Source organism: Spinacia oleracea, chromosome 1, assembly GCF_020520425.1.
Source record: "Spinacia oleracea cultivar Varoflay chromosome 1, BTI_SOV_V1, whole genome shotgun sequence".
NCBI lineage: Eukaryota > Viridiplantae > Streptophyta > Magnoliopsida > Caryophyllales > Amaranthaceae > Spinacia > Spinacia oleracea.
Genome location: NC_079487.1, coordinates 66519019 through 66534339, shown reverse-complemented (window position 1 = coordinate 66534339; position 15321 = coordinate 66519019). Strand labels below are relative to the sequence as shown.

At 38.2% G+C, this 15321-nt stretch overlaps 1 protein-coding gene and 1 long non-coding RNA gene across 2 annotated transcripts; both read left to right on the top strand.

Annotated features, from left to right (window-relative positions):
• The first annotated feature begins 7221 nt into the window (after positions 1-7221).
• On the top strand, positions 7222-8945 carry LOC110776127 (uncharacterized protein At3g28850). The gene has a single exon (XM_021980685.2). It carries the CDS (start codon positions 7598-7600, stop codon positions 8462-8464), a length of 867 nt encoding a protein of 288 aa, XP_021836377.1. The 5' UTR covers positions 7222-7597; the 3' UTR covers positions 8465-8945.
• A 3355-nt stretch (positions 8946-12300) lies between these two features.
• On the top strand, positions 12301-14476 carry LOC110776125 (uncharacterized). Its single transcript, XR_002530003.2, has 3 exons — positions 12301-12429; positions 13219-13290; positions 14232-14476. It is a non-coding gene; the product is annotated as an uncharacterized lncRNA (long non-coding RNA).
• Positions 14477-15321: the final 845 nt, after the last annotated feature.

The window sequence follows — 15321 nt, the reverse complement described above, 5'->3', positions numbered from 1 at the left end:
TTAGATGCCAGCAGTTTTCAGTGTCATGCCCATTTCCTTGATGGAATTTGCAGTAAGTACCTTCGACCCAATATTTGTTTTTGACAGGAGGGTCACGGGTGGGGCCTATAGGTCTCAATTTTCCTTGATTGGTTAGTCTTTCAAAGGCTTGTACCAAAGTTGACCCGAGTGGGGCAAACTTTCGGTCTCGGACCCATCTTACAGGGTATCTTCGGGCGGGAGCCTCTTCTACAGCATGGACTTCTTGGGCTTGGGGTGTGTTACCCCGATTATAGGTGTTGGTCTTATATGCAGGTTTGCTCTGTATGGTTTTGGCGAGGTCGTCCTCGATTTTTATTCCCACATCATAAACCCTTTTGAAAGTGTCGAGTCCCAGGTACCTAAGGTGTTGTTTGTAAGCCGGGTCTAAGTTGTCAATGAATTTTTGGACCAATTCTGTTTCGGGAGGCCTATTGATTAGCTGGGCCGCCTGGTCCCTCCATCTAGCAAAGTAGGTTGTGAAACCCTCATTTTTCTTTTGGAAGAGAACTTCCAGCTCGCGCATGGTGACTTAGAAATCCATGTTCGACGAGTATTGCTTGATGAAGACATTGACAAAGTCTTCCCATGTGGGGAAGAGCTTAGGGTCCTGGTGATAGTACCATTTGAGCGGCACAGGTTCCAAGGACAAAGGAAAGGCAGGTAGGTACATGGACTTGTCCACGCCTTTCAAGTTCATGGTATTCACAAAGCTCAGTAGATGACCACGGGGGTTGTCCGTGGCCTTGAACTTTGGTAAGTCAGATGAACTGAACTTTTTTGGTAATTTGCCAGAAAAAAGTTCAGGCTCGAGGGAGAAGTATTTGCTCCCCATGGTTTGCTGTAGGACCATTTTTTCGATCCTCTTCTCGTTTTCGAGGTCATTTTTGGCTTGCGCAGCCGCTAAGGCTTCGTTTTCCATTTTCAGTTGGCCCATGAGTTGGGTCATTTGGACCATCTGGTCTCGCAAATCTTCGATGGACATGTTTGGAGGTGCGAATCGAGGTTGGGGAAGCGGAGATCCTTGAAATGAGGGACGACGGACGGAGCTTGGAGTTGCTAGACCTGGTGTTGGTGATGTATCTTCGAGACGCACTAGCCGTTGATTCCCTGATCGGCACCAAGTGGCAGGACCAGTCCTAGGCATAAGATAAGCTAAAGTTTAGGTTCCCAAAGTTTCAGGCATTACTTAGTCTAGACTTCGACTCTCTAAATTGGTTTTTCACTTTTTCGCTCTTTCTTCTGTCGGTACACTTTTTTTGGGGGGTTTTTTTTTTATTTTGGTCATTCTTTGGATTTTCGAAACATTTGCCTGTGTGACATTCATAGTTATTAGCATGTTCGGTTTTGGTGCCGAGCATTGCCGTCGTAGGAGGCCTAACGACGACACAAAGAGTTATTAATTTTTCGCGAGTCGCCTTTTGAAATCGAGTGCTTTTCTTACGCCCTCGTAGCAATTCTTTTGATGAACATTTTTTGTGCTACGTACTTTCTTTTTTCTTGGGCACCGAGGCTGCTGCGCCTGACCAGAAAGTCAAGCAGCAACTTCAGCGCCCAGCAGTGGGCGTGAGAAATTTTGGCGCCCAGCCGGGGGCGTTGAAAATGCGTCCCTGGCTGGTTCTCGTTTTCTGTTTATGCGACTTCGATTTGCGTGCTTGCCTAATAACGTCCTTTACGCGTGACAGCGTTTGTGGGATTCGTTACAGGCCATCCCGAGCGTCGCTTATTTTGTGGCGATCATTCGGGTTTGCGGAACACGTGTTTCGGTATAACTCTTTGGCAAATTAGTCTATGAATGTTTGGGCAATTTTTAAGGTCATTGGTTTTCTAGGATAGTTTGTCACACACAATCACATATTTCGCTACACATAACTACATTACAAACATGGATTTGAAAATTAAATATGCCACGTAGTTTATGATAGGCTTCTATGGGTAGTTTATTTACGCCTGGCTTGGTACCGCTTCTATCGTAGATCCAACACATGCCCCGGTCGAGGTAGTGTCTTCAACAGACGAATTTCGCCCAAGAGGCCAACCCGCAAGTGCAAGCCAAGGGGGCATGCAGGCGAGAGGGACCTAATGGGCGAGCGATTGGGTTCGGGATAGGTGTACTACCTCCACAAGTACCGAGTGGGAAACATGCGCGGCGTATGCTCCCCCCTATTGGCGAAAAAGGTATCCTTAGTCCCAACTCCCGAGGGAGCCGAGATTCGTTATGATGTTCTGCCCGTTCACATTAATATGCTGATTTTCAGGTCGTCCCAACTTGATGGGGAAATAAACGCGGGGTAGGATCGTTTCACTCTTCGGCTATTTTGATTACCTACAAGCACGAGTATTTCCTTCACTATCCCCAGTGGAGTCGCCACTGTGAGGGGGTCGAAAAAGCGCGAGGATAATTCGTGACCTTGTCCCTCGTGGGTGTGACGATTATTTTTATTCAATCAAGTGTAATTGGATTTCCTGTGAGTATACACCCAATTGACTAGTAATATAGGAGTCGCCATTCAGTTTTTAACAACAATGAGAAAAACTGACAAAACCCGGTTATCGTGACATAAAGGGAGTGCAATTATGTTCGACCACGACGGCCGTAGGTTCCCTTGTGATCCCTGGTGTGGGGATCTCTCAATATACACCCGCAAGGTAGAGATTGAGGGTTCGGGGGACTGTAACTACCGAGAGGAGTAATTCGCTCGTCGATAACTCCAGAGGCAGGATATCCTTACTAGCTCAGCATAAATAATTGAAGGGACAAGCGTTAACTATTAAACTAATCTGAATTGATTTTAGCAATATGCAACATATAATACTAATTCGATCGTGATTATCTGATTTAAATAGCATTAAGGGACCTAGCATGATAATCCGATTTCCCAAAAATATTATATTTGTTAGGCGTGATAGAACAATCATATTAGGTTAGTTTAACAGTTCATAAAAATGGCGAGGAAAGCAGTTAAATCATCGAAAAGGGACACATTACGACGCACCCTTGAGAGGTGCGTCATGGTTCTCAGAAAACTAACCACTTTGACTTTGCTATTTCTCCTTTTTATTTAACAAATCTCGATTATGGGACAGGATACGTTCTGTTCGATTTATGGATCGATTGCGACAGAACGCGTGAACAGTTTCGCAGCGAGAGGCTTAGGCTAAGGGGTTTAGAGTCAATACTCAGAGTATGTTATGTGTTGTTGTGTGTTGTTTCACGTCGAAACTAGGGGCCTATTTATAGGGAAGAGTTCGTGGAAAGATAGAATTGCAGAGTTCTAATCCGCAAAGAATTAGGAAAAGAGACGTACCCAGGTACTTTCAGCGCCCAGGCCTGGGCGCCGAAGATTTCGGCGCCCAGAGCCAGGTGTTGAAAATAGGGTCTGGGCAGCTTTGTTTAGTCAGATTCGGATTCCTAAAATCCGTAGAGTTTGAGATTAATTCGAGTCTTTTAGCGCGTATCAATTTCATGACGGAATGCGTCTGGGCCCGTTACGAACTCTAGGCTCGTTAGGATTTTGATTAATACGTAACTCTTATTTCCGAATCCTATCAGGAATAGGATTCTCGCGGTTTTCTATCTCATTTAGGATTTATGTTGGAGTGCAACACCTAATTCTGACAGGTTTCTATCTTTTATGATTTTCCACTTTTAGACGCTACCTTTTACGGCAGTTACTATTTTTAGCAGATTTCCATAAATAGCAGGTTTCGGGTGAAATGAAATAGGGAATCGAGATTCGTTTATTTTATAGGAGATGCGTTGTCAAGTGGAGTTTTTATGCTTTCATCATCGAACCTTTCCCTTGCGGGAATGGGGACAAAAGTAGGTGTCTACACCAGGTCACACCAATGACACGTAATAGATCACCGGATTAAATGAATCGGAAATTCATTTAATAGCATTTCGGGAATTAGTTGGAAACGTATTATACGATACGACCTTTGTTGGAATCGTATTTCGTATCGCGAATATTCGTAAGCTGGGCGATACGAATAAGTCGTATCGTACGACGGTGATTCGTCGTATACGAAACGATAAATAATATATCGGAAATATATTAAATCGCGAATACGAAGGGCATCGGAGTTGCCGGCCCGTCGAGCCAAGCACGTAAGCGTGCAAGGCCCAACGAGCGAGCAAGCTCGCGAGCAAGGCCAGCCCATTGGGCGCGAGCACGCAACAGCACGCAATAGCGCACAGCAGCGACGAGCGAGCAAGGCCCACGGCCCAGCTGCTCGGCGCACGCGCTGTGGGCTTCGGCCTGCAGTGTGTCGCTGGGCGCGGGCGTGCCGTCCGTGTTGCTTGGCTTGCACGGCTTGCTATCCGGCCTTGCTTCTTAGCTTGGTCGGTTAGTAAGGTTATGAATATAACCTTACAACCAAATTTCCAACTTAGCACAATTCATATTACTCAAACCCTAGAGACACAGAGAACCCTAATTCTCTCTGTGCCTCCAAAGTGAGTTCTTCCCAAAAGAAAAGTATCTTGATCAATTGTCTAAGCTACGATTATCAAGACGGATCTGATCGTGTCGGTGAACCAAGTAGAGGAACGACAAGTGGAGTTCTTTGTTCGTGTTCGTTGACAGATTATTGTGGAAAACACGCTTCGAATGTAAGTTTACTTAATCTGTGCTTTATACATGTTTCCTGGCTTTGGGGATTGTTCCGCACATGTTATTATGTTTAACTGTATTCCCCTACACCAACAACCCCATAGACTAGCCATGAGACAAGGCATAAATTAAAAGCACCTTAGAACTACCCAACAACCACGCAACCAACAAAACAAAACTGCCCCGTAGCACGAGAAAACATTAGCTACGTGCGCAACAGTCATGCGCGCGCACGGCTCACCTTGTCCACGTGCACAATAACAGCAAAATCAGGCAGAATGTGCAAAGAAATGGGTGAGCACGCAGCTGAATTCTATGGGCACGCATCGCAGGGTCTGTGCACGCACACAACCGTCTCTTGATCGAGTGGGCACACAGGAGTTCGCAACATCAGTGTAAAGCTCGCAGATCAGTTTGCGCGTAGAGGAGATTGGTTGGGGCAATAAAATAGAGCAATATCGACAATGAATATCAACACATTTAGCATAGTATAGGTTAGGATTAGATTTACCTTAGATTCTCACAAATTAAACATTAAATTTCAGTTTATCTTCCTCAAATTTGTAGCTTAATTCTTCCTTTTTTTCAGAATTTTTTTCTTCAAGTTCATCAATTTGAAATTTTCATTTCAAGCAATTTTGGTGTAATTCTTCTAACCTTCTCTTTAATTAATTCTTTGATTATTTAATTGGTTGTTAGTTTAGTTTATACTTGATCTTGTTGATTGAGTTTTGGATTAATTTTGTAGATTGAATTTTGGTTAAATTTTTGGGGTTATTTTTCATGTTTGATTTTGGTTACGTACGTTGGCTGATTTTGTTTAAATTGCTTCAATTAGCTTCATAATTAGGTTTTATGCTAGTTTTATCCTAATTTTAATCATTCTTAGTGAGTAGTTCATAATCTAGAGGTTAGCGTTGAAGCTTTGAATGTTGAATTGGGATTTTTGAAAGATAATCGTGATTGATGATGTGATGAAATAGATTAAATGATGTTTGATTCCATGGCTAGTTAGTTTAGAATTAGCTAACCTAATTTTCTAGGATATTGGAGTGTTTAATCTCGAATTGGCACAAAATTTATGATCCGTGGCTTGCATTAACTTGCTTGTTCATTCTTGAGTCCCTCTTCAAATCTTGACTGTAGCGAAAACTAGATTAGGATTAGTCGAGAAGTGCTTGAAAACGAAAGGTATTCGAAGCCATATATATCTTGGTCAATGCATTCATTTGTTTAGTCATTACATGCCATAATCATTTAGCCTTCCTGAAACTCCTAATCAATTTCCAAGGTGAAATCCCAACACCTTCAGAGCTTTTCTTTGTGCATATTTCATTTTTGATTTCATTAACTTGTGAATCCAATTAGTTTGAAAAGCCAAAACATCCATTCTCTTGGTACGATCCCATTACTTGTCTTTATAGTCAATACAGTGAGTTTGTTTAAGTGTCTATAAATATTGTTTGATTAAGTGGCGTTCGTCAGCGACGCGAAAATCGCTTGTCATACTCGACCGTTGCGAGTCCGGTCAACACCGAAATAGTTGTTCATAGGCTGGAAAATGTCCCCCCATAAGCCAAACGCACGCCGAAAAGGCTCATGAGGGATTCCCCCTTAGTTAACACCCCATCCCATCCCATCCTATCCCATCCTATCCCATCCATCTCACAACGCAATTTCATTTTTGATCCTTTCTTACAATCTTTTTTCAATAATGTCGTTCTAATTTATTTATTTTTTACAAATTTTCCTAAAAAATTAACATCCGCCAGGGGCTAAACTAAGGGGAGGCTGGTGGGGGTCATGGCCTCCCCCTTGATTCGGGTTAAATTTAAATTTTTCATATAAAGAGTAGTAGTTTTGTGTAGCCCAATTAGTTTATATGAGGTTGGTCAAGAACTGATACCTCCAAGGTTCGAATCTTAACAACACTTTTGTTTACTTCCTTGATTTAGGTTTAATTCATAAATACTTAATTTTGCAATGTTTAAAGTATATAAGACAACTTTCATGTTTTTCTACTCTTTTACTTTATTTTCTTAATGACAATCTTTGATCATTTTTTATTTATAATATTACAATATACATTGTGGAACTTTATACTACGTAATATTTAATAATCTCTTAATCTCTATCTTTCTCTTATTATAAGTGCAAAATATTCACACCCTTGATTTATATTTCTACATTTTCGAGTAAACCTTACGAAACTCGAAAGAATCATACTTCAACTTTTAAAATAAAATAAAATAAAATCTAGCCGAAGTATTATTTTTAAGACAAACGTAATATATTCCATTGTGATCCGATAACACCTTCACTTAAATTTCTAATTCTGCCGCTATACTGCGTGTAATCATGACGAATTTAGCACACATTCATGAAGAATTAGTAAATTGCATACAAAAAATTGGAACCGCGTCGTCGTTGACACTAATCTCTCTCTCCTCGGTCTCGTGTTAATCATGTTGTCGTTTATTGCCAACAGTACTCCATTTTTAATTTTTTAAAAATACAAATTTGTTTTTTTTTTTTTTTTTTTTTTTTAAAGAATAAAGCATTTTTCTTCCCTTTTCTCTCTACTAAATTTGTCTCAAGTCTCAACTGTCTCTTGTTTTTTTTGTTCTTCTTCTTCCGTTTCCTTTCCTTCAAAGGCAGCTCTTCTTTTATCATTCTTTCCATTTTCTCTCTCCTAAACCAAAAAAATCCTACTTCCAGAAAATTCCACTAATCTCAATCATCGATTTCATTATCTTCTTTGATTGTCCAATTTTTATTTTTATTTTCCTCCAATTTTTATTTCTCCCATTTTCTTGATTTTTTCCCAATTTCTCCATTTTCAAACCCTAGATTATCATTTCCACACTCCAAACCCTAATTAAGCAATCACTGACCCTTCTGATTGCCTAATTTGTTCCGATTTCATCGAATTTAGGCAGAATTGAAGGAAAACCCAAAAAATTATGGCGAGTTTGGAAGAAAATCGCGGGTTGTCGACTAGCAAGCCTCCGATTACGTCGAAGATTTCTCTGTTTAATCGGTCAATGACAATCCACACCACCGCAGCCAACTCCTCGAAGAAAGGATACGTTTCGTCGGCCGCTTCGGCGGTCGTGGATCGCAACGCGGAGTCGATGAAGAAATGGTACAATAACACCTTTGATTCAGCTGGTTCATCTTTGAAAGGAAAGGTTAGACATCTTCGGAATATGTTTGAGTCCCAAAAATCAATAAATAAAAATAGCAACTTTTCCCAAAAGATTGAAGAATCAGCACATAATCATCATTTGGCGAGATTGAGACCTGCGAAATCATTTAGTACAGATTTCAAGGATTCCTGGTCGATTCTAGATGTTTCGACAATTCGATTTCCCGGCACTGAGGACAGAGTTGTGGTATATTTCACTAGTTTGAGGGGGATAAGGAGAACTCGTGAGGACTGTGATGCTGTCCGGATGATTTTCCGAGCGTATAAGGTGTTTGTCGATGAACGAGATGTTTCGATGGATGCTGCTTACAGAAAGGAGGTGCAAGGGTTGTTGGGGGAGAAGAATGTGAGTTTGCCACAGGTTTTCATTAAGGGTAAGTATGTGGGTGGGGTTGATTTGATCAGACAGTGGAATGAGACTGGTGAACTTCGGAAGATTCTTCAGGCATTGCCAACAAGGGATAGACGGTTCGTTTGTGATTCTTGTGGTGATGTAAGGTTCTTGCCATGCTCCAACTGTAGTGGAAGTAGGAAGTTATTTGATGAGGATGAAGGGGTCATCAAGAGATGCTTGGAGTGCAACGAAAACGGTTTGATTCGGTGCCCAGAGTGTTGCTTGTGAATTATGATCCAGGTATATTGCTACGAAAAGGATACTCGTCTAGCTAGTTGTGTGTTTTTAGCTTATGGATTGGCTTGAATAACCTCCTTTTTACGGTTTCAGCCTTATCGCGGAGATTTGGTTGTACATTGTTCATATATTCACGATGAACAACAATTATGTATGTCAATGATACTTGATATAGTACTGAACTAGTGTGACTCCTTGATTAAAAAAGGAAAAATAAAAGAAAAAAGAAATTCAAAAATATTGAATAGAGGAGATAAAGCATATTAGTGCTGGTGTGCTCCATTGTAGCTTGGGATATGATAGGCATCTCCCTTGACTTGCAATGTACATTTACTATGCTGTAAATATTGATGACATTTTTTTCCCCTTTTGCATCTGCGCAAACTGAAGCTTTTGTAATGAGAAGGGCGACTATAGTTTTTGGCTTTTGTCCATTGGAATGAATGACAATTCCTGTGAGCTTTTGATTCAATGGTTTGTGTCTCAAATTTTGAGTTCTTTGTCCTCTGACTTGGTTGTGCTTTTGATTCAATAGGTATTTTAAACATTTTTCTAGAATCATACTTGGTATGTAACCAGCTGGTTGAAGTTGTAGTGACCTTTTTTAGGCTAGATTGAAGTTGTAGTGACCTTTTACCCAGATCAATAATTAGTATGTTGTGATCAAGCAATGGAGGTTTGTGATTTTGTAAAAAGAAATTCTACATTGCTATCCATGCGAGCATGAAGGAGGCTTGTGATTATTGACTAGAACTTTCAAGTGGCCTTTACTGAGTGCTGTGCTGTGCTGTGCTGTGCTGATCTTAGTCTTGAAACATCTCATTAGTTTGCTCAAAGTAGCCGAAATCTCATACTTATTTTGTTGCACATATATACGGTGTTGTTTAATTATGTTCCATCTGCGATCCTCCAGTTAAACTCGTGCCCCTCTACTTGATGAATGTGTGATCTATCTCTTTTTGAATTGAAAAAAGTAGTCAAAATGTGTACCTTTCTTGGCTTCTTAGTTGGCCATTTGCTGCATGTTCTGGTAAATGCTGTTTTGAAGTGTCCATGTTAATGTTAAAGTGTAAAGTGCACAGACATGGATAGATGTTGAAGCAGAAGTTGATGTTATCTCTTAATAGTACTAGCGTATGACCATTTGGTCTGTTTGTTGTTTCCTTTCGCCCTCCCCCTCCCCCTAATTAAGAACAAGCCCCACTCTGTTTCTCTAGGAACCTATGTGAATTGTCAATGACCTTTTACTGTTGATTTAGCGGGCAGTATTTATTGCTTGAATGTGACTGAGTATGAATGAAGGTTGTGAACGTTGTGGTTCTACTTAACAACTGACAAGTTGAGCTTACTTATCGGGTTATCTTGACCTTGCTCTAGCTGGCATCAACATTTCATTGATATTCTTAATTGCTGTTACATTCATGGGTTCGAATTTCTCTCTTTTGTTTGTTCGATTGAACTGTTTTCTTACTTGATTAGGATTGCAGGTTTGGTTTGTTTGATAAGTAAATAGAAATAGAAATAGAAATTTGAATTTGATGACGTAAAAAGTGTGAGTTGAAAATAAAAACAATAGAAAATATCAAAATATGATTTATACACCCGGGTGCACAATGCTCACTGTGCACCCTATTTTTAAAAGAACATATAGTTCAAATGCAAAGAACATATCATTCATATTCATAGAACATATACTAAATGAACATATAGTTCAAATCCATAGTACATATATTGCAAATATTTCATTTGTATATGTACATTGAAATCATTCTTCATGTTCTTTAGATACTCAACAAATGTTCTTCAGGGTGCACCATGAGCACTGTGCACCCGGGTGTATAATTCAAATTGCGGGAAATATGGCTACTTTTTGTTGTTGCCATCAATTCTAGTATTTGGTGTGGAAGTTTCGGGAAAATCTAGTCTTTGGTTTTTGTTATTTGTTTCTTGGTAAGAGTTAAACAATATTTTCACATTTTTCATAACCTCATTTGATGCTAGTAGAGACATGGAAGTTTGCTGCTTGCCCCAGGCACCTGTTGCATTGGTCTTCTTGACCACTGTATTTTTTGACCACTATATAAGTATATAGTAGAGACATGGAGGGGTATTTTTTTAGTTCACTCACTATATTCGCTAACATTCGCATAGTCTACTTGACCATCTTTCGAGTATTTTTTTTTTTTTTTTTTAATCCAGGGGAAAATATAACTTAGAATTTTGGTAGATTTATCTCGATTTGAATTTGTAAGTTGTTAACTTTTTATAGTGAAGTAAAGGTTAAGAAAGGTAAACGTCTAATTGATAGTTAACGGTAAAAAGAGAGGGAAGGGAGTTAACACAGATTTTGATATTTGCATTGTTATGAGTAATACGGTACTTCGTACGGAGTACAAGTTAACGTTGTTATCAATGATTGTATAAAATCGTGTGATCTTGGGATCCTATGCTTTGCTTTAGTCTAGGGATTACTTCATCCCTTTCTTAGAATTTCTGTCGTAGGTTGTGGCTTTGTAAAGGATAGAGTGAGTCTTGCACACCATCTCTAAAATCTGATACGGAATACTTTTCAACTTCCACATAAAAAAAGAGGCCAACCAAAGTTTTGAGAGGGAATAGAAGGGGTATTTATTTTGGTTTTTTCACAATATATTCTTTTATAGATGGCAGTTGACACAACTAGTATAGTACTCGTGCGATGCACGGTTTATAATCTTGATATTTATTTCGCATGAAATCTAAACTATAATTATAAATAACTATCATTAGAATAGAGTATACAAATATTCTTATACGGAGTAATTAAAGTTAATCATGGACAGACATGTTATTATTGCCCCATCATTTGTCGTATTTAACTAAAACAATAAAACAGACATGCGGTAAATAAAATTAATTTCATCCCCGTCATCACCCGTGTCATACATAAAGTTATATTTATCCAATCTTTACTTCAATAGTCATATCCACCATCTAATTACTCGATCACCAACACCTACTGAGTACTCAACCATCCACTTTATTCAGTTAAAGATGACTTCAAGGCGGGGCGGGTGCGAGATGGTCCCTACACGTCTGTACCCACCTAAAATTTATCTCCATCCTTGCTAAGTATGACGGGTATGGTACTCATCCCTATCTAAATCTCTGCTTGGCAAGGTACAAAATAAAATACATTCTCGTTCCATCACCCACCTCAAACCCACCCCTATACCCGATGATTTTTCTTGTAAGAGTTTAGAATTGTAGAGCTTTATGATAGGGTATTTGACAATTCGGTTGCCTGGTCAGAGTAATTAAGCAAATAAACAAATCTTTATAATATATAGGTTAATTGAAAAAAAAATGTTTTTTTTTTTGGTGTTAGCACCCGGTTCACCCTTAGGGTTAATCCGGATTCGGGGCGAGTTTTGGGTGGATAGGTTCCATTCCCCTCCCAATTGCAACTTCAGCCCCAATCACCACTGAACCAACAAGCAATTGGTGAAAAAAAAATGTTGATATATACATAATCCCTTAGATGAAAGAACAGTTACGCGCACGGGTCCAATCTAAAATCCTTCATCGCCCAGTCACCCGCGGTGCATACACTTTTATTGTGATACTCCGTATTTTTGGGTCGTCCTAATTTATATTTCAAAGAAATATACTGAATTTTACGTATTAAATATTTACGTACGTTTAAAACAAGAGTATAAATATTATAAAAGTTATTTTAACCTCAAAGAAAAACAAAGTGTTTTACTCACAAAGTTTTAAAAAGGAAAATCAAAAACAATTTAAAACATAATTTTAAATTAAGGGAATATATCTGAATTTTATTATAAAGAAAACCCAAAAACCGTATCTTTCATACTTCGTATCTTCCTTCTCGTGTACTGCTGTTTGCTATCCTACCGTCATCGTTTTCCTTCTCTGCTCGTGCCCTACTGTTGGTCAAACAGCCTTCACCACCGGTTATTTCTTTCTCCTCCTCGTCTACTCTCTCCTCCCTCTCCCTGGTGTTGTCGACAGCAACAACAACCACGACAGCAAGCTGGTGTGGTTGCCGCTGATGCGTGGGTTGTTGTTGTTGTTCGTTGTTTCTTACCCATAATTATTGAGCTTGCTGTTACTTATTATTGGGGTTGAAAGTTGACTTTATTATAGTTGCATTATTATTGTTGATGGTAGATGAATCCTGGCACATATGCATATACATTAAAAAAAAAAAATGCTTACTCCCTGATTTCCAGATTTTACTAATCTAAGAACTAGACGTTTTAATCGGGTTTTAATCGAATTTAACAAGAGGTTATGGTTTAGATTGTTAAGGTGAGTATGATATATATTATGGTTGTTTATGGGTGATAAAAATAAGATTCAAAGTGTGTTTACAAATCATATTTTAATTTTATTCCCTAATGCTCTAAGTAATGCATACTTGGTCTAAAACGCATCGTGAGATTTTTAATCACTAAATATAGTATTTTTTATACAAGTTTATAATCTGTATTTTATGAAGGAAAAATTAGATTACTTATGGATTGTTAAAACAGTTTTTTTCAGTACCTAAATGACTATATTAAATGAATTTTACCATGAGATTACAATGTGAACAATAGTAGTTTATTGTTTGTGTATTTGGAGCATTAAGAGTCTAAAAATCAGATTAATTAGTAGAAAGTATATAAATCTGACTTTTAGCACTTTAAATGTTAATTTATGTAATCAAGAAACTCATTGTATTACTATACAATATTTAGGTACCAAGTTCGTAGAATGGAGATTCTAGCTAGCTCGTTACCCTTAATTAAGTTGTTTTCGTACTACAAAAGGTATGTACTAGTCCTAGAGTGTATTAGTAGCATTAGTGGCATGAGTAGGCCTTGAAATTATTTATATTTCAATGAATGTGTTGTGATGCGTACACTTTGGATTATATTGTTGTTGTTTGTTTATTATAAGAAGCAAGCATGATCTTTAATATTATTGTCTTTACAAGTTTTACTATTGTCAATTAAACTAAGTTCAGACATAGTATGTTAGGAGGTCTCTCAAAACCTCTGAGCCAAGGACTAAAGGCTTAATAATGAGTGTCCTAATTGTTTGATCACTCGTCCTAAAGGAACTAAAAGAGAATCATGTTTTTTATGTTGTATACTTATACTTTGTTTAGGTCTAAACAAATTAAGCAACAAGGAAATTACTAAAGCACTTAAAGTTAAAGTGAAAGGAATGGCTTGTAAGCTCTCAGAGATAATTTCTCGAGTAGCAGTATGGGTAAAGGGACAATCTTTGTATTAGTATCCTGCACTCTTTATTATGCGCTAGGACGCTTTTACCTACAGAAATCGAGTTAAATAAGTAGTTAAACTTTCTAGAGAAGGTACGTCAAAGACTTTTTCTCGGGGGTATGCATACTGATTCAAGGTTTGTTTGTACTAGAGGACGCTCTAGTAAGTTTAAAGTTACATATTCGAAGGCACGTCTAGGACTCTTCGACACTCTTATAGGATCGTTAGGTGCGGTCTAGGACGGCCTACGATCAATCTTTTATATTACAACGCCAATTCTAATTCACATAAATCAAGGTTGAGTCGGTAAGTTTAGAGTCGTGTCATGAGGTGCATTATTTAATATTGTTGTGTCTAGAGTGTTTATTACTAAATGATTATTGCTTTAGTACGTACTCAGCATTAGCTGACTTGATCTTTATTGTTGTTGGCCATGATGGCCCTGCGGTGAACCATAATTTCACTTGGGATTATGGGAGCAGCCAATCTACAGGTTTGCGAATAAGCATGCATGGGGATAGATTGTGAAGTACCTTTTCCCTTTGAATATTACATTGGTTTTGGATTTTAATATGTTGCAACTACTTAACTTAATTTATTCCCTGGATTTAATAAGGGGCCTATTGAGGTCTCCACATTGTATTTGAATCAATCGTTTTAAGACTTCCGTTGTTTGTTTTCAAAGTTATACTATAAAAGTTAAACCGGTTTTTAATTAATTATTTCACCTGCCTTATACGTTCCGTTCCATCGTGGCACTAGCACCCCTATGTTTCTCTATTCTCAAATGTAAGGTGTTTTTAATAGGGAGGATTATGGGGGTGTTACATTTATCTCTGTCATCCACCAAACATTTCTCCATCCCCTCCCACTTCGGATGGATGTAGTGGAGGTCTCTCACAAACCCCCACCACTGACAATCTGACATCCCTATATTTCGTTAATAATCTACCTTATCTTTTCGATTAATTTTTTTATATATTGATATAAATTTATTATTAAAATCTATTTTACTATTAGCTATAATGTTGGTAATTTTTTTAAAAGTGACTATATGTATTAGGATGGGGAGAATGTTTTCAATGTCAATAAATTCAAACACGCTCCATCACCAAGTAGGTACACGTACTGCTATCCTTATACCCGTCCACCAACATCAATTCTCTATTTATTATTCAACATTATCCAACTATCAAGTTTATTTTCGTTTTCAACCGAATCTAAAATCCACACCAGCCCTATCACCAAGGTGATCTACGATTTATGTACCAAAATATTAGCTTTGGATTAAACTTTATATAAAAGTGATCTTAAAAGATTTTACATTAACATATTAACAATATATTTTGTTACAACCTTATTTATAATAACTCGTTATAATGTAAAATATTACAACATAAATCTTTATAAGATACTTATATACTATTATAAAGTCTTTTGTGGAGTTACAAATTTTAAATTATCTCTGCCCCACTGCCTCAAGAAGTCCACCCAATGTATCCGACCAAAGATTCGTTTTAGCTATCACCTTTTAACCTATATATGGGTAAATATGTATAAGGTGAGTATGGA